The sequence below is a fragment of the Ceratotherium simum genome, chromosome 25 (genome assembly GCF_057802395.1).
Source record: "Ceratotherium simum simum isolate JZ-2026a chromosome 25, ASM5780239v1, whole genome shotgun sequence".
NCBI lineage: Eukaryota > Metazoa > Chordata > Mammalia > Perissodactyla > Rhinocerotidae > Ceratotherium > Ceratotherium simum.
The window spans coordinates 14,046,887-14,064,801 of record NC_141924.1 but is presented as its reverse complement, the minus strand read 5'-3'; the positions used below and the strand labels follow the sequence as shown (position 1 = coordinate 14,064,801).

Sequence of the window (17,915 nt, the reverse complement as noted above, 5' to 3'; positions counted from 1 at the left end):
AGGGAACATAACCGAGGCTGGGGAATCAGAGAAACACATTCCCCTGGCCACAGGGACCAGTGGGACGTGGGACACAGGTTAGCCCAGAGAGATCTTCCCAAGGAATCTTCTTACTGGGTCTAGTGGGGAAAAGGCTCTCACAGCTACAGTCCAGGAACCAGAAGGACATGAATTGGAATGGGCTTGAGGCTCTGTTCTCTCTGTTACGGAAGAAGCCCGCCTACGCTGGGACTGATTGAGGCTGGTACCCCGAGAGGGGCACAGAGTTTGGGGGAAAAGAGAGAGAGATTGGGACCTAGGACCTATGACGGGGTCCCTAATCTCAGGACCTCAAGTTCACGTGAGTATGTGTGTTATGATTATATGTATATGATTTTCATGAAACAATACTTATACCCTCCTTATGTATGATGTGTTCTGATCTTTCCGTTCTATTTCATGTCACTTTCTTTTACTACTACTTGAGACCCACTAAGTTGATTTCATGACACACGGAAGGGTTGTGACCTGCACTATAAAAACAACCGAGCTGGATTAATAGCCTTCCAATAAATCCTTGTTTTTGCCAACACTAGTTCAAGTTGGGTTTGTCACTTGCAACCCAAGAAAATGCTCGTGAAATTCACCCCTTGCTGCCCTTTGCCTTCAGTTCCAGCCCTGCCCACCCCCACGCCTGGCCAGGGTCCACAAGGAGTGCAGTTAGCAAACTCGCTTGTTCGTACAAGTGTGCTGGGGGCTTCTGGGATGGGCTTTAGTGGCAGGAGAACAGGGAGTTAGACAGATCTCGGTTCTAACCCCAAACTTGGCACCTACTAGCAGGTCAGACACTGCATCCTTGGGTAAGGTACTCAAACCCATGAGCCTCAGTCTTGGCAACTATAAGTTGGGCTTGTGTTCCTGCCTCTTGGGAGGACCATGTGGAAGAAATGAGACCTTGCGTGAAACCGCCCAGCACAGGGCTCCGAGTGGAACGTTCTGCACTTGGCAGTTCCCCTCCCTCCAACCCCACAGTCACAAGAATCTTCCTTTTAGTGGGGGCAGGAGGAGGGGGAAACACGCCTCGAGAGTCTCTCAGATCTCCCATGAAAGGCGAGTCCTGTGTATATAAAAATAGTAACGATGCCAAGAGTCCCTGGTGACAATCTTTACCGTTGTCAAAATAAACTCATTCGATCCTTACAAGAACTTCTGGGAAGTGGGTGAAATGGTGCTGGAGGATTATCAGGACAAGCAGCAGGGGCCTGGACCCAGGGGTCACTTCTGTCCCCAGTGACCACTGCTTCCCTGCTCCGAGGTGGACTGGGCTCCTGGATCCAGGGGCTGCTTCCAGGCAAAGCTACGGAGCAGGGATGGAACTTTCGCTGCATTTGGCAAATCGTGCTCTCTGGGCAGCATTTGCTCAAACGTCCCCTAAATGCTGTAGCCAGGGAGAAGGGAAAAGATTCCTGGTATCCAGGAATTTCAGCGTCAGAGTGTTCCTCAAGGCCACTTCTCCACCCCTCATGACCGTCACTGCCTGAGCCGGGTTTCTGAGATGGAGCAACACAGAACGCCTTCTGGGCCGGTGAGCGTGGTTTGGGGTTATTATAACCATGGGCGTAGAGCGCCCTGCTCTGAGCAGCCCAGCTGGATTTTGTGCTGACTTTCCAGCTGCCTCAGGGTGGGAGGAGCCAGGCAACAGCTTGGCTGTCTTCCATGTGCCATCCTGGCAGCTCTGGGAGGGGAGGGGGTGCCTGTGTGCAGCTGGGCCCTTACTAAACAAGGGATCTCAGAGAGCAGAGGGCAGCATGTCCTATGGGAGATCCACATAAAATTTACCATCCTTACCATTTTTAAGCGTGCAGTTCAACAGCATTAAGTACATTCACGTAGTTGTGCAACCAGCACCACCATCCAACTCTAGAACTCTTCATCCTGAAAACTGAAACTCTGTAACTCTGTATCCATTAAACACTCACTCCCCATTCCCCCTCCCTCCAGTCTCCTGGCGACCACCAATCTGCTTTCTGTCTCTATGAATTTACCTGTTATAGACTTTTCACATAAATGAAATCATACAATATGTGACTTTTCGTGTCTGGCTTCTTTCATTTAGTGTAATGTCTTTGGCTATTGTGAATAAGGTGCTATGAACGTGGTTGTACAAATAGCTCTGAGACCCTGCTTTCAACTCTTTTGGGTGTGTACCCAGAAGTGAGATTGTAGCATGTATCAGTACTTTATTCCTTTTTATAGCTGAATAATATTCCATCAAATGGATATGTCATGATTTATTTATCCATTCATCCATTGATGGTATGTTTATCTTTTTGAGGAACTGCCAGACTGTTTTCCAGAGTGGCTGCCCCATTTTACTTTGAGCTGGCCTTTCTTTTTTTTAATTTTTAAAGATTGTGGTAAAATACACATAACATAAAATTTACCATCTTGACAAAGTTCAGTAGCACTACGTACACTCACGTTGCTGGTGAGCTGCCCTTTTTGAGCTCCTGAGTCATGAGTCAAATAGGTAAAAAGAGGATTACGTTGTTGGCAAAAGTGGCTGGCCACATTCATCAAAGGGAAGCAGGCTTGCCAATACACACCAGGTGCAGGGAGGGGGATCCGTGCCTGGTTGCCCCACCATGGCCAGGGGGAAAGGCTGCCGGAAGGCTACCACCACTCCATTCTGGACGACATGAAGCTTAGGGTCTTCTTTGTGAAAAGGACTCCAACCTGCTGAGGAGCTGGCTGAGTCTAAGGGGACAAGGTGATGGGTAATCTAGGAAGAAGTCATGAAGACCCGCTACGACCTTGAACTAATACTTGTAAAACCCTTGGAACAGTACCTGGCACATGGCACACACTCAGTAAATTCTAGCTATAATGATAACTACTAACATTATCACTAATATCTTCCCCAAACTGGTAATGATAACATGAATACTAGTTTCAGAAAAAGATTATAACCAAAAGATTGTAACTCCTTGCTTGCTGTGCTATGGAATAATTTTTCAGAATTTTCCATCCCTCTCCTCTTCATTCCCTTCACTATCTATGAGTGGTGGTTAACTTTGCCCCGTAGGCCATAGATTTGAGAATGTCCGTCAGGGTTCTGACAGAAGGAGAGAAGGCCAGAGATCCTGGATTCAGAGCCCAGCGGCTCCAGGGGGGTCCACTGCCTTTGGATATACTCACTGGTCATAACTGCAGGACACCGACTCCTGGAGAGGAGTGGGGACATTCAGTGCTTTCTCTTGGTTGTTGCATCTCATAAGAAGGCATTATTTAATCGTATACCTGGAAGAAGGGGTGTGTGTGTGTGTGTGTGTGTGTGTGATGGGCAAAGGGTGGGATGCAGTGGCCACCTGTTGCTTCTACCTGCCCAACACCCTCTCTTGGCCTTTTCTGGGAACAGCGCCCCCTTCCTTTGGTAGCTGCCTCTCCTGCCCGTGTGGTTCTGGTGGGTGTACCAACCAACAACCCTCACCTTCCCGCCCACCACCTTGCTAGGTCTGAATGTTTGTGTCCCTCCAAAACTCATATGTTGGAATCCTGCCCCCGGGTGATGATATTAGGAGGTGGGGCCTTTGGGAGGTGATGAGGTCATGAGGCTGGAGCCCTGGTGAATGGGATTAGTGCTTTTGTAAAAGAGACCCCACAGAGCTCCCTGGCCCCTTTCATTGTGTGAGGACACAGCGAGAACCCGACAGTCTGCACCCCAGAGGAGGGCCTTCACCAGAACCCACCCATCAGACAGCCTGACCTGGGACTTCCAGCCTCCAGAACCGTGAGAAATAAACTTTTGTTGTTTATAAGCCACCCCGTCTGTGGCATTTTGTTACGGCAGCCCAAATGGACTAAGACACACCCCCAAAACAGGGGTGGGCACATGACCTCAGCTAGGCCGATCAGATTCACAGGAATACTTAGCTAGAGGGGCCGAGAAGGGACGGCAGCTGAGCCACCTGATGGAAGCAGCCTCGTGAGTCGTCCCCGGAGCTCCTGGCCAGCTGCCAGCCTCCTGCTTCCAGATCTTTCCCAGGCCTGCGGTCCTGCCATACCTCTGAGGCTGGAGCTGCTGCACGGGCTTCCCAAACAATTCTTAAGTTTAAATTAGCCCAAATCAATCTCTATCGCTTGTGTCCAAAGAACTTAATACCATCACAACTCGGAGCAGCCCAAGTGGGGTGATGAGGAGAGGGCAGGGGTGACGCGGAGATTCTGACTTCCCGCAATCAGACTGATGAAACGGATACTCCTGCACACACATTCAGGTGACGAAAGTGAAAATGCTGTTGGTTTGTTTGTTAACGGTACAAATTCTCTAAGCCTTGGACAAATGTGACAGAGATGTTTTTGAAACACCTGCCAATGAATAGTTCCCTTTACAGTATTTGTAAATTGTGCCCTCTCCTCCACTGGCTAAACCATGGCGCCCAGTCTCCCCAGGAACAAGGACAAAGGGCAAGTCCTTCATGGCGCTGGTGGGTGTGTCATGGAGCGTGGTAATGCGCTACAATGAGCGTATAACGAGCTTCGGGGTCAACAGCACGTCAAGTCAGACTGCCATGTTGCCTTCAACTGGCGTTAACTGGTGTTGACTATATGTCGTAGCCATCTCCTCCTTCCTCTCGTGGTTTCCTGTAAGTTAAAGAAAATACGTCAGGCTTGTTCTGAGCAGGGCTGCGGTGCCTGGCTTACGGGGTGAGTGGGCCAGGTAACACTTAGGGGAGGGGAGGGGGGGATAGGACCCGTGGAAGTCCCCACCAGAGAAGGGTGCAGGAGAAGCCTTCCAGGATGGGGAGGGACAAGAAGAAAGTCAGAGGGTGGCGTCCCAACCGCGGCTCCTCCCCATCCTAGTCAAACTCTGTGGCAGGAATGGGGAAGAAGGCAGTGAGGAGCAGCCTCCTGAGAACCTGGCCTTCTGAGAGCCGAGAAGACTGTGTGGTTGTTTGAGTGGAGAAAGCAGCTGAGACACCACCTCTGTCCCCTGCCGCTGTCCACGGGCTGAGGGCTGAGGGCGCGGGGACCTCACGGAGAAGTGAGAGCCTGTTCCCAGGGCGGGTGGGATGCAGGTGTGGCTGAAACCAGGCACCTGCAGCTCCTCAGAGCCGAGGTGGCACCACCAGCTCAGCAGAAAGATGAGGCCGGGTGGGCTTCAACAGCAGGAGGCAGGGCCGCCCAGTGGGAGGGTGGGACAAAGGAGGCCTCCGTGCAGGCTCGTGAGACCCAGAGCATCCACATGGGCACCCACACCCAGACACCATCTTGGAGCACAGCAAACCTCTAAGGGGAGAGAAAAAGCTCTGATAGAAACTTTGAACCTGAATTTGCCTAAATATTCAGCCCTTAAATGACTGACTTTACCTGAAAGATTGCTTTAGATCGTAGGAGACTGAGGTCTCTTAAGGCCCGCTTGTTTCCTTTCAGCAGGGTGGGGCCCTGAGGAAGGTGGGTGAGTTAGGAAATGAAACAACTCCATCCTTGTGCTCATCTGAGGTACAGGGCCCTCAGGTACAGGCCTGTTTTCCATCTCCCCACATAGGCGGCCTTCCCTGCATGTGACAGATTATTTTGTCACCCAGCATCTCTTGGGGCTATGGTCTCACCAGAGCCGCTGTAGTAGAAACCACCCCTAGTCCAGTGGCCGGCGGGTCCCCAAGGCTCCTGGATCTGAGTAGATGCCATGAGCTCGGGATCTGTTGCCGGGAAGACAATGGGGAGGCCCAGGTGGCACGGCTGCCCAGGTTGGCCAGGTCCACCTCAATGACAGCCTCTGTTCAGGGCAACCCCAAGTTCAGGAGGCCAGGATGCCAGGGCTGAAAGGCTCCTGTGAGTCCCCGCTCCGGGACCCACCAGCCTCTCATTCCTGCTCATAGGGCCCAGGGGACATTAGTCAGCCCCTAACCCCCGCAGAAGACTGACTAAGCGGTCCACAGCTTCTGCAAGGCAACAGCCCCCGGTGTGGCCTCCGGGAGGACTGGGAGAGAACTTGCAGACTTCGGGGCATGTAAATAAGAAAAAACTACACGGCCCCCGCTCCCGGCTTGCACACACATGGAGAGACACAACCTCAGCCCAAACTGCACTGTAGGCTCATTCCCACAGATGTGGAGTCTAGAACTGGTTCTGCTATTTCTTAGCTGTGTGACCAAAGGCAGGTCACTAACCCTCATGAGGTCTCAGTTTCTCATCTGCAAAATGGGACAGTCAGGACCACAATCCTGTATCTCCCATCACTGGGGCCAGATGTGTTTCCGAGTTTCCAATTTTTTGGATTTTTGGAAAGGTGCAGATATTAGATCTTATGTAACATCCCCAGCAGCCCTCTTTAGTTAAACACTATTTATATTTCTGCAGTGAAATTATGAATATTCACATTCAATGGGATACCTAAAAACTACAAACTTGCACCAGTTCAGGTCAGGTTTTACCACCAAATGAATTATGGAAAATGCTTCAGTTTGCAGAGCATTTTGCATTTCAGAATTACAGATAGGAGGTTTTAGACCTTTAATGCCATCCACCTCATAGGGTAGGAAAAGGACTAGACAACAATCATTGCAGCCAGTGCTGGTGCATTTGTTGGGTGCTCGTTCCACGCCAGGCACTGCATTGCTTGCTCATGGGCTCCTCATGACAGCTCTATGCCACAGAAGCTATTCTAATACCCATTTCACAGATGGGAAATTGAGGCCAAGGGCAGTTGAGGAACCGGCTCACGGTGACACAGCTCCAAGTGGTCTGCTCCACTTGGGAGGCCTTGTGTGATGTAACCACCCTTGCTGTGCCCATGACACAGCTGGGAAAGGGGGAGGAGAGCCTCAGCCCTCTAACTTTGATTTGGCTGCCCACTTCACTGCACATTTATTAGAAAAAGAAGCAAAAAGGACAGTAAAAATGAAAGCTGTTTCTCAATAAGCTCCTGAATTCCCAGAAAAGTTGTGATGGATATTGGCATTTTTGGTCTGCAGCAGTTAACCGAGAGCCAGTTGTGCAATCCCTGCGCAGAAGAAGCCAGCAGAGCCTCGGGCCTTTTCACTGGGCAGCAAAACCAGCTGGAGACTCCACACTTTGTGTTTGTCGTCCTGTAGCCCGGACACTCACAGCCCCTGACGGAGCAGAGCCCCCGGGAGAGGTGAGAACAGAAGGCGGGGAGTCCTCCTCTCCCTCAGGACCTGAGGCCACAGGGAGAGTTTCCTTGAGAGCGGGTGGGACAGCGGGCAGTGGAGGGAGGGCTGCTTCAGGGCCCCGGGAGGACAAGGTGCCCAAGGGGTTGGCTACAGGCACTTGGTTCAGGAAAAAGAGCTGCTGTCAGCGCCACCAGGGTTCAAAACCCCGTCCAGCCAGTTACTAACTCTGTGAGCTTGGGAAGTGTCTGATCAACTTCTTTCCATGATAAATCAGGACAGGAATCACTTCCCCTGAAGGCTGGAGCGGAGAATCAGTCCCTCCTGCCCCTTGCAGCTTCTGGTGGCCCCAGGCAATCCTTGCCTTGTGACACTCTAACTCCAGTCTCTGCTCAGTCATCACATCACCTTCTTTTCTGTGTCTCTCTGTGTCCTCTCTCTTCTTGGAAGGACACCAGTCATTGGATTGAGAGCCCACCTGAAACCTAGGATGAGTTCATCTCGAGATCCTTAACTAATTCCATCTGCAAAGACGGTATTTCCAAATAAGGGCATGTTCTGAGGTTCCAAGTGGACATGAATTTTGGGGCACACTAGTCAATCCACTACAGGGGACAAACAGTCTTTAAAATTTTTTACGGTCTCACAGGCAGGGCATGGCAAAAAACATTGATACAAAAAGTATCAAAGGGAACAGAGCGAAAAGAAAGCTTCCTTCTCATCACCCTTCATCCAATCAGTGGCACTGGCTTCTTGTCTGTACAAACACATGTATCTTTTTTGTAACAAATGGAAGCATCTCTCTGGTGTTCTGTGCTCTGCCTTTTTACTTACCATTGTATATAGGAGAGCCTTTCACATCTGTTCATATAGATTTGCCTCATTTAGCTTAATGGCTACATATTATTTCATTGTTAGATAAACCACTATTTATTTGACAAGTTCACTTCAAATGAAAATCTAGGTGGTTTTCAGAATTTTTTGCTATGAATAATGCTGCAATGATTCTTTTTTCTTTCTTTTTTTTTTTTTTTTTTTTGGTGTTTGCCTGCTATGACTTTTTAAAAAAAATATGCTTTTATTTTTTAGAGCAGTTTTAGGTTCACAACAAAATTGAGGGGAAAGTACCGGGATTTCCCATCCGTTCCCGCCCCCCCTCGCCCCCACACATGCGTAGCCTCCCCCATTATCAACATCCCCACCACAGTGGAAACATTTGTTACAATTGATGAACCTATATGGACACATCATTATCACCCAAAGTCCACAGTTTACATTAGAGTTCTTGGTGTTGCATATTCTATGAGTTTGGACAGATTTATCATGATATGTATCCATCATTATGGTATCATACAGAACAGTTTAACCGCCCTGAAAATCCTCTGTGCTCCGCCTCTTCATCTCCACCTCCCACCCGCCCTCCACCCCACCTCCCATCAACCCCTGGCAACCACTGATATTTGTACTGTCTCTACAGTGTTGCCTTTTCCAGAATGTCATATAGTATGTAGCCTTTTCAGACTGGCTTCTTTCACTTAGTAATATGCATTTAAGTTTCCTCCAAGTATTTTCATGGCTTGATAGCCCATTTCTGTTTAGCACGGAGTAATATTCAATTATCCAACTGTACCACAGTTTATTTATTCCTTTACCCACTGAAAGACATCTTGATTGCTTCCAAGTTTTGGCAATTATAAAGCTGCTATAAACAGCTGTGTGCAGATTTTTGTGTGAACACAAGTTTTCAATTCCTTTGGGTACATGCCAAGCAACACAATTGCTGGATTGTATGCTAAGAGTATGTTTAACTTTGTAAGAAACCTCCAAACTGTCTTCCAAAGTGGCTGTACCATTTTGCGTCCTCACCAGCAGTGAATGAGAGTTCCTGTTGCTCCACATCCTCACCAGCATTTGGTGGTGTCAGTATTCTGGATTTTGGCTATTCTATTAGGTGTATGCTATGGTTTTTTTGTTTGTTTGTTTGTTTGTTTGTTTTAATTTTGAGATAATTGTAGATTCACAAGCAGTTGTAAAAAATAGTACAGAGAGATCCCATGTTCCCCCTTTGCCCAGTTTCCCCGGTGGTAATATTTTGCAAAGCTATAGTACAATATCACAACCAGGAAATTGACATTGGTACAAACCCCCGACCTTATTCAGATTTCACCAGCTTTACTCACACTCGTATGTGTGTGTGTGTGTGCACGTGTGTGCATTAAGTTCTATGCAATTTTCTCACATATGTAGATTTGTGTGGTCACCACCACAATTAAGAATCACAACAGCTTCATTACAAGGATCCCTTGTACTCCCCTTTTTGAGCCACAGCCACTCCCTTGCCTGCTATGATTTTGTTCACTCTTTTAGTGCCAACTTTTCTGAGTCACTATGTTTCAGCTGATTCTCTTGTGAGAAATATATATGATTGGGTTCTGCTTTTTGACCCAATCCGAGAGTCTTTTCCTTTTAATAGAGGATTTTTATCCTGTTTATAATTATGGAGAATACAGAAACTACTGTTCCTTAACATTTATTGAGGTAGACATTTTACTAGCTATTTCACAGGAAAGGGAAACAGAGCCGTGAGTTAATTTTCTTGAAATCACAGAACTGGTGACAGAGGTGGCTGAATCCACTTTACCATACAGTTGCCAATTATAGGGCCTGTTTTCTCCTCTAAAAGGGTAAAACAACATCTCTTCCCAGCCAGACAGGCTGTCATTCTGAATATGGAAAAGAGCAGAGACACCCTTTGGAACGTTGCAACAACAGAGACATCTCAAATCTGCCAAGGTAAGCTTTCCTCCATCCTGGCCATTTTCATTGGAGGGTAAAGCAGAATCCAGCGATGTCTTTGTAAGAGAAAGATGGAAAGCAGAATGACCCAGAACATTTCAGGATACACAAAGACGTGACCGTCATACTCAAACCTTTCGTTATCAGACCAAACATGGGTCCCTTCTTGGGAGTCAATCGAATTGCACCATAAGAAGCTGTTTCACAAAGTAGAATTTTTATTTGCAGCATGCAGCAAAGAAAATGGAGATCCTAGGGAATAATTTCACAAAGCTATGGCCCCCTGAGCTCAGAGAAGTGGGTATCTTTATTTGGGGGAGGCAATGAATATTCAAAGGGGAAGTTTCATCATGGCATGGAAGGGTGGGCATAAGCTTGCACATGCGTGGTTTGAAATCATGTTTCTACATACATCACATGACTTAAAAATGGCTGCTTCACCCGTCCTAGAGGAGGGGAATTTACGATGTTAATGAGGGCAGGTTACTTTAGTACAACTCTCTGCCTATCTGTGCCGGTGCCAGTCTTGTTGTTGTGGTCTGGGCAAGTCTGGGGTGGTTCAGAGCAACTGGGTCCGGGGCAGTTGTTGCTTAGAGCTTCTTTCTGGAACATAGCTGAAAACCACATAAGCTCAAGGCCCCAAGGTGTTAGATAAAGGAACACCTACACCTTTCAAGAAGACGAAAGAATTAGTCAACCACAAAGATTAGAGTTTAGACAGGACAAGAGAAGTGGGTTAGGGTCCACGTCTGGTGACAATTTCACTTGGATTCCACAATGTCATTCTCTGCTCTCCTTGTACTTCACCAGCTGGTCCTTCTCCACCTCTTGGTGCTTTCTTCTCTTGTTCCTGGGCTTAACTGTTGGAGTGCTCCAGGGCTCAGTGTTGGACCATCCTTGGCCTCTATGATTACTCTCTCCCTGGGGTGACCCCATTTTAAGGGCTTTAACTACTTTCTACACTGATGACTCCCAAATTTAATCTCCTGGCCAAAACAAGACTCTTATATCCCCTGCCTACTCAACATCACTTGGACGTCTAACTGGTATCTCAAATGTAACCTGCCCCAAACTGAACTCTATTACCCACCCAGAAACCATTCGACTCTCCCCATAGCAGTAAATGGAATCTTTGCTGTAACAGTCATTCAGGCCCCAAACCTGACTCATCTTGAAGTCATCCTTGACTCTGCCCTCTCACCTCCCACATCCACTGGTAAATCCTATGGATTCCTGCAAATCTAATCATTCTCGTCACCCCTGCCAACCAGGTCCAGGCGGCCATCACCTCTTGCTCCAACTACTGCAATAATTTTCTAACTGGTCTCCCTGCCTCCCCTCTTGCAAACCTAGAGTCTATTTTTCAGCCTGAGTGATCATTTTAATAGACAAGTTAAATCAGGGCCACTGCTAGCCCAGATGGTGCCTTAGGGCTTATTAGAAAAAGCCCAGCCACGTCCCCACCCCCAGGGGACAGAGCTCTATGGACACCTGGCTCTACAAATGGATGGCAGCTTTGTGCAATCAAAGTGTCCTTTCTCCAGATAGACACAGCACCTCCCCCACCCTTGGCCCCTAGGGCTCACCACTCGGAGAGTAGATTCTGGATGGACTCCAGACCCCACCTGTATGCTCAGACAGGGCCTCTTGCATTTCTCATAATATTAATATATCCTTGGAGGTATAATTTGTACAAAGGAGCCTTATAAATTGTTGCCTCATCCTGTGAAGGTGATCTTTTGATCATTGTAATCAATTGGTTCATCATAGCCAATGACTGGAAACAAACCAAACATAGTCAATCAACAGAGGTATAGATAAATTATAATGTATTTATATAATGAAATACTACATAGCAATCATTTTTAAAACTACTCATGCCCACAACAACACGAATGAATGTCCCCGACATTATATTGCGTGAAAGAAGCCAAACAAAGGAATTCATTTATATGAAGTTCAAGACTAGGCAAACCAGGGCCGGCCCCATGGCTTAGTGGTTAAGTGCGTGCGTTCCGCTACTGGCGGCCCGGGTTCGGATCCTGGGCGTGCACTGATGCATCACTTCTCCGGCCATGCTGAGGCTGCGTCCCACATACAGCAACTAGAAAGATGTGCAGCTATGACATACAGCTATCTACTGGGGCTTTGGGGGAAAAATAAATAAATAAATAAATAAATGAAATTAAAAAAAAAAAAGACTAGGCAAACCAATCAATGGTTATAGAATAGTGGTTACCTCTGGGTGGGGGGGTGAGTCTTGACTGGGAAGGGGTAAAGGAAACCTTCTGTTCCATATCTCGATCTGGGTGGTGATTACTCAGGTGTGTGTGTATGTGTCAAAATTTTTGAACTGAGGAGTTCGTTTTGTGTATTTATCGAACGTAAGCTACACCTCAATATGAAAGGTAAACACAATAGTTTGCAAATATTTAGTACATTCAAAGTGTTTCATTATTATTTTGATTCTGCATAATCTAAAATCCCTCCGCACTTGGATTTCATAAGGTTTCGTGGCACCCTCAGTGAACTTCTTTCCCATGTTCCCAACCAGAAAATCATTTGACTCCTTGGGTCACCTCTTTTCCTCCCACAGACACGGGCACGGATTTGGTGCCAGAGAAGCTGCCAGACAACCAGACGGGGAAGGAATGCAAGACTGGTGTTGGTTTGCAAAGGTACCCCGGAGAGCTTTGTCCCTGGGGAAAGGACTACTTCTGTGGAAATGTTCTCAGCATCCTCATGATACGCAACAAATGTGTTCCACTAGCATTAACCATAAAGTGGGCTCTGTCTTCCCACTGGTCTTCATTATGCATAGCAAGATATGTTCTCCTTGGAAAAAAAAATATTCCACGGGCTAAACTAAATATTGTGGAGAGCAAGTTAGGATCTAGCCAGATGCACGGCATTGGGCAATGGGATTCTAAGGACAGAAACTGCCCCACCCGAAGGCCTCACAGAGGTCTATGAAGCAGAAACTCAGTCTTTTTGGCTCACATATCATCAAAAAGCCCTTTAGTGTTACTGCGTTGATGAATTTAAGCCCGATTTTCTGTTAATCAGCAGATGTGGCGTCACCAGCCTCCAGCACAATGTGGACAATCAACAAGTGTTCTCTGAGTGAAGGAGGTGGACTGTGTGTGTTGTACCTCGTAGAACTAGACTGCAATTTCACACTATGTTGCTGTGTTGCTGCCTAATGCAGGACGTGCTGCGACAGAAACGACCATAGCTGAGGCATTTGGTTTAATTAAAAAACACACGAAGCCAAGCTTCCTTAGCTGTCCACCCTGTTCAAGACAAACTTTGTAGTTAATGCAAAGTGGAGTTGTCAGTCTTTGCAGCTACATATCTATATATCGTTTCTCTTTGGCCCTACAAGCCTAAGGGAATAGAGATGGGGGGTGCTGGATGTGGCATCTGTAAATTTGGGATTCCTCAGCAGGGTCTCCCTCCTCACCTTCATCCCTCCCCTTCCCCACTGCAAGCCCCTGGCAACCGTCTGCTCTGTCAGTTGATTTACAGCTGCTGATTAACTGATAACTGGGCCTAACTTCACTAATTCATTAACACTAAAGGATTTCCTCGGTGGTATATTTGGTTTTTAACCTTTTCCGTTGAGGAATTCTGTGTGTGTGTGAAGGGAGAGAGAGAGAGAGATTTATTAAAAGGCATGCATAGTTATACCTCAGTGAGGAATTCCTGACATCAACTGACAGACGAGAGAGGAATAGCTGAGAGTACCGATGGTCTTGGAGCTCCGAGTCTCCCTTCGAAGCTCCACGTCTACCTCACTTGTTCCTTTGGGTGAGTCCCCTTTCCTCTCTGGGCTTCCGTTCCCTCCAGAGAAAAGTGAGGGCAGCAGCCCCGATCCTCTCCAGGGCTCCTTCCAGCTGATACTCTCCTTTGGGCAGGGAAGCTCTGTCATCCCAGGCCTCCTCAGCTCGCCCCGAAAGAAGTGCACCGATGGCACTTGGCATAAGGAAAGTGCCTGAAGGGGGAGGCTTGGCTCATCCCCTGATACTGCTCTCCCATGAAAGCCACACTCAGCCGGGCTGGCAAAGATTCCTTAATACTTTGTGAGAACCTGGGGGGGGGGGGGGGGCGGGTGCGTGGGTCCCTTTATCCCTGACTTCTTCTATGAAGAACCAATCTCATCTGCTGAGGGGGGTCAAGTAATGCTGGCCAAGTGCCAAGGAAAATGTTCAGAACGTTAGTGATAATTTGTCTCGGCCCTCTCGGTGTGTGACACCTGAGAGAAGCAAAGGCAGCCCACAGTAGCCAAACTCAAGGTCATCGTAGTGGAGGATGCATTATACAATATGGTGCCTCCTTCCTCTGACTCATCCCTACGTATACTGGACTCCCAACCTCTCGTCCAACACCTGGTCTCCTCTTTCTCCTACTTTTCCCAGACCACTCCCTCCATTAGTCCCAGGCTCCTTATCTTGACTAGAATGTTAGCATTTCCCCACTGCTCTCCTCCATGACAGTTCCATAGTCTCTCTGAACAAGGCTGAAAACGTCCCTCAGGACTAATTTACCTTCTCCATCTCTTTGGCCAAGGCTGCATTTCTCCCATTTGTCCCTCCAGATGCCCTTCTTATGTGTTTCTTCTCTTCCTGGAACTAGCAGCTCCCGACAAGGCTCTGGGGCTTTTCGAGGTCAGGTCAGAGGTAATGGAGGTGTTAGAGAGATGCAGGGACGATTCAAAGTGGGGAGTGGCAAGCACATCCAGAAACTACATGGGCCTGACTAAGAATCTGTCTTTCCCATCTGGGACATGGAAGCAAAATCTTTATTTCACTCATCCACAGGGACAAGGATGACATTCTTCTGTGTGAAGAAGTGGAGGAACAAGATCTGTCAGCTGAAGAAAGAACATTTTTGGAAGAGTTTCTCATCTTGAAGGAGGAGCTAGAAGAATACATCAGGAAGTTACATGCCCTTGCAGACCACATCGACAAAACCCATGAAACACTCACCAAGGCCAGCATGGGGACCAACTCCGTGGCCGTCATTTCAGGAGCCCTGACCTTCCTGGGCTTAGCTCTTGCCCCAGCAACAGCAGGAGGAAGCGTGGTGCTCTCCACTATTGGTACAGGTTTGGGGACAGCAGCTGGGGTCACCACCGCCTTGACCAACTTTTGGGAACAAGATCACAATCAAAAAGCCCAAGATCAGGCTAGCAGCCTAGGGCCAACACAAGACCAACAGGTCGAGGAAGCTGGGGGAGATGGTCAGAAGCCATCCTACTTCAAGCTTGTCGGCAAGATTGCCTATTGTTTTGGAAGTGCCATCAGGAATATTAAGAAGCACATCCATGACTTTAAGACAGCCAGAGTCCAGCCACACCTAGCCCCTGCTGCCAAGGCTCTCCTGACCACTGGCCAAGTCTCGGCCCAAAGGAGCAGGCAGGTGCAAAACGCCTTTGTGGGTACAATACGAGCGGTGACCAGAAATGCTCACTTGCTGAGTAGTGCGGTGACTGGCCTCTACCTCGGGAAGGACTTGGCCGCCCTCCTGAAGGTCTGGAAGCAACTGAAGGAGGGAGCAAAGTCAGAGTTTGCAAAAGAGCTGAGGGCCAAGGCTGGGGAGCAGGAAAAGAAGCTGACAGAACTCACGCAGTGCCATGAGAGCCTGCAGCAGAAGGTGACGCTGTGATTTCCCTCTTGGGTGGGGCTGGAGGGAGGGGGAAGCTTTAACTGGGGCTTACAGGCACCAAGGTTCACGGGAAGGATGTTAAGGAAACCAGTGTGTGTGTGAAGTTTACATGGATCTTCCTCAGGACGTGGGGCATATGGTGGCCCTGGAGGTCCGAATGGTCTCTAGTACATCTTGGAGATTACGGCACCTGTCCTGGACCCACCTGGGCATGCCTTCTGTTTCTCCCTTGATGCTTCTTGAGGTCCATGTGCCAGGAAGAGGCTCTTCCTGGTTGTACAGAAGAGAACACTGAGCCACAGGGAGTGTTATGGACTGAAATGCGTCCCCCTAACATTCATATGTTGAAGCTCTAAGGCCCAATGTGACCCTTTGGAGATGGGGTCTTGGGAGGTAATTGGGGTTGAATGCAGTCATAGGGGTGGGGCTGTAATCCTATGGGACTGGTGTCCCTATAAGAGGAGAAAGATGCACAAGAGGACTCTCTCTCTGCCTGCGCTGGCTCAGAGGAAAGGCCGTGTGAGGACACAGCCGGAAAGTGGCCAGCTGCAAGCCAGGAAGAGAGTCCTCACCAGGAACCAGAATCAGCACCTTGATCTGAGACTTGCAGCCTCCAGAACTATGAGAAAATACATCCTGTTGTTTAAGCCACCCAGCCTGGGGTATTTTGTTTTGGTGGCCCAAGCTGACTGAGACAGGAAGCTTATGTAATTCACCAAGTCTCGCAGCCAGGTGGTGGCAGAGTCGGGAAGACAAAGCCAGGAAGCCTGACTGCAGAGCCTGGCCCTGGGTCTCCCCACCATGCTGCACTGGAGCCCTCTGTCGCTTTCCTCTGATTGGTGTTTTTGTTTCTTTACAGAAACTCTTGCAAGAAAAAAGGCTTATGAGCTCCTCTTCGGAGGGAGCCGTGGAAACTCTGCCCCAGCCCCCAGACAGGCGTGCGGAAGCAGGATCCCAAGAGGCAGGAAAGAACAACACAACTGAGCCCAGGGACCTCTGAGCGAAATAAAAGGGGCCAGGGTGGGGGTGGGCAAGGTTGGCAGAGGAGATGCCTGGAGACTTACCAACTGGGAGCACACTGTCAGAGAAGGAGTGTTGGGAAGGTCAATCCATCCCCTCCCTTGTTCTTTCACTGGGGTACAAACTCATTCCCTCCACTTCTTCAGTCCCCCATTCATTCTCACACACACAGTCAGTCCATGTCAAACACGTGTTGATTCATGCTGGGCTGGATATTAAGTGCTGAGGATAAGTCCCCTGGGTAAAGGGATGTTGTGCTCTCTCTTCTACATCAACTCAGCTTCAGCTGCCTCTCTGCTCTCTTCCTCCCCCTCCTGGGTTTGCACACAAAATGATGTCACTGGAACCTGCTCAACCAGATTCCATCAGGAAGGAGAGAGGCCCGAGCCCCTCTCTCCTCCCCACGACTGTCTCCTGGCTTCCCTGTTCACCTACCTTAAACATACTTTTTCTTCTCTATATTTTAGCTGCTATTTTGAAAGTAGCACATGAAGCTTAAGCACAATTTTTTAAAAATTCAGGAAAGTTAAAAATAGGGGGAAAAATAATGTACCAGCCATGGGTGACAACTGTCGGTATTTTGGCGTGGAACTTTCTCCCGTGCTTTACATGCTTTGGGGTGGTAAAGTCGTGGCTTCGAGTCCTTGTCTAGATCACTTGCCGGGGACCCTCCCTCAAGGCGGCATTATAAAATAGGTTTTTTTTCCTGTAATCCACTGGGTTTTCTTTCTTTCCCATTCTCCATTCCCTCCTTTGCCAACAGATCTGTAACTATCCATTTTGCTGTTTTCACTTAGCAATATTTTCTACCATTCCATGTTTCACTTCATTTTTATGGACACTGTTTCTTATGTTGCAAAATATTCTCTTGACTGTATGTACAGTCTTTTAATTAGACATATATTAGTCATCACTCTTTCTGTTTCAAGTGGCCAAAACCAACTCTAACTGGCTAATGCAAAAAAAAAAGGAATTTATTGTCTCACGTGCTTAAAAAGCTTAGAGGTGCAGTGGGCTTCAGGTGTGTCTGGGTCCAGAGGATAAAAATGATGTCATCAGGGGCCGGCCCAGTGGCGTAGCGGTTAAGTTCATGCGCTCCGCTTCGGCGGCCCGGGGTTCACAGGTTTGAATCCTGGGCGCAGACCCTCACACTGCTTATTAAGCCACGTGTGGGGGCGTCCCATACAAAGTAGGGGAAGATGGGCGTGGATGTTAGCCCACGGCCAATCTTCTTCAGCAAAAAGAGGAGGATTGGCAACAGATGTTAGGTCAGGGCTAATCTTCCTCAAAAAAAAAAAAAAAAAAGATGTCATCAGGTGT

At 48.3% G+C, this 17,915-nt stretch overlaps 1 protein-coding gene across 1 annotated transcript; it reads left to right on the top strand.

The window, feature by feature from the left end:
• Nucleotides 1-4,457: 4,457 nt before the first annotated feature.
• On the top strand, nt 4,458-16,575 carry APOL6 (apolipoprotein L6). Its single transcript, XM_087448608.1, has 4 exons — nt 4,458-4,539; nt 12,505-12,586; nt 14,729-15,563; nt 16,435-16,575. The coding sequence occupies exons 1-4, from the start codon at nt 4,458-4,460 to the stop codon at nt 16,573-16,575; spliced, it is 1,140 nt and encodes a 379-aa protein (XP_087304734.1).
• The last annotated feature ends 1,340 nt before the right edge of the window (nt 16,576-17,915 follow it).

What these genes read in the sequence shown, in the direction of transcription:
- APOL6 (XM_087448608.1), top strand. Translation starts at nt 4,458, where the DNA reads ATGGCGCTGGTGGGTGTGTCATGGAGCGTGGTAATGCGCTACAATGAG. An exon ending in ACTGGTGTTGGTTTGCAAAG is followed by an intron (nt 12,587 to 14,728) that starts GTACCCCGGAGA and finishes ACTCATCCACAG; the next exon opens with GGACAAGGATGACATTCTTC. An exon ending in ATGAGAGCCTGCAGCAGAAG is followed by an intron (nt 15,564 to 16,434) that starts GTGACGCTGTGA and finishes GTTTCTTTACAG; the next exon opens with AAACTCTTGCAAGAAAAAAG.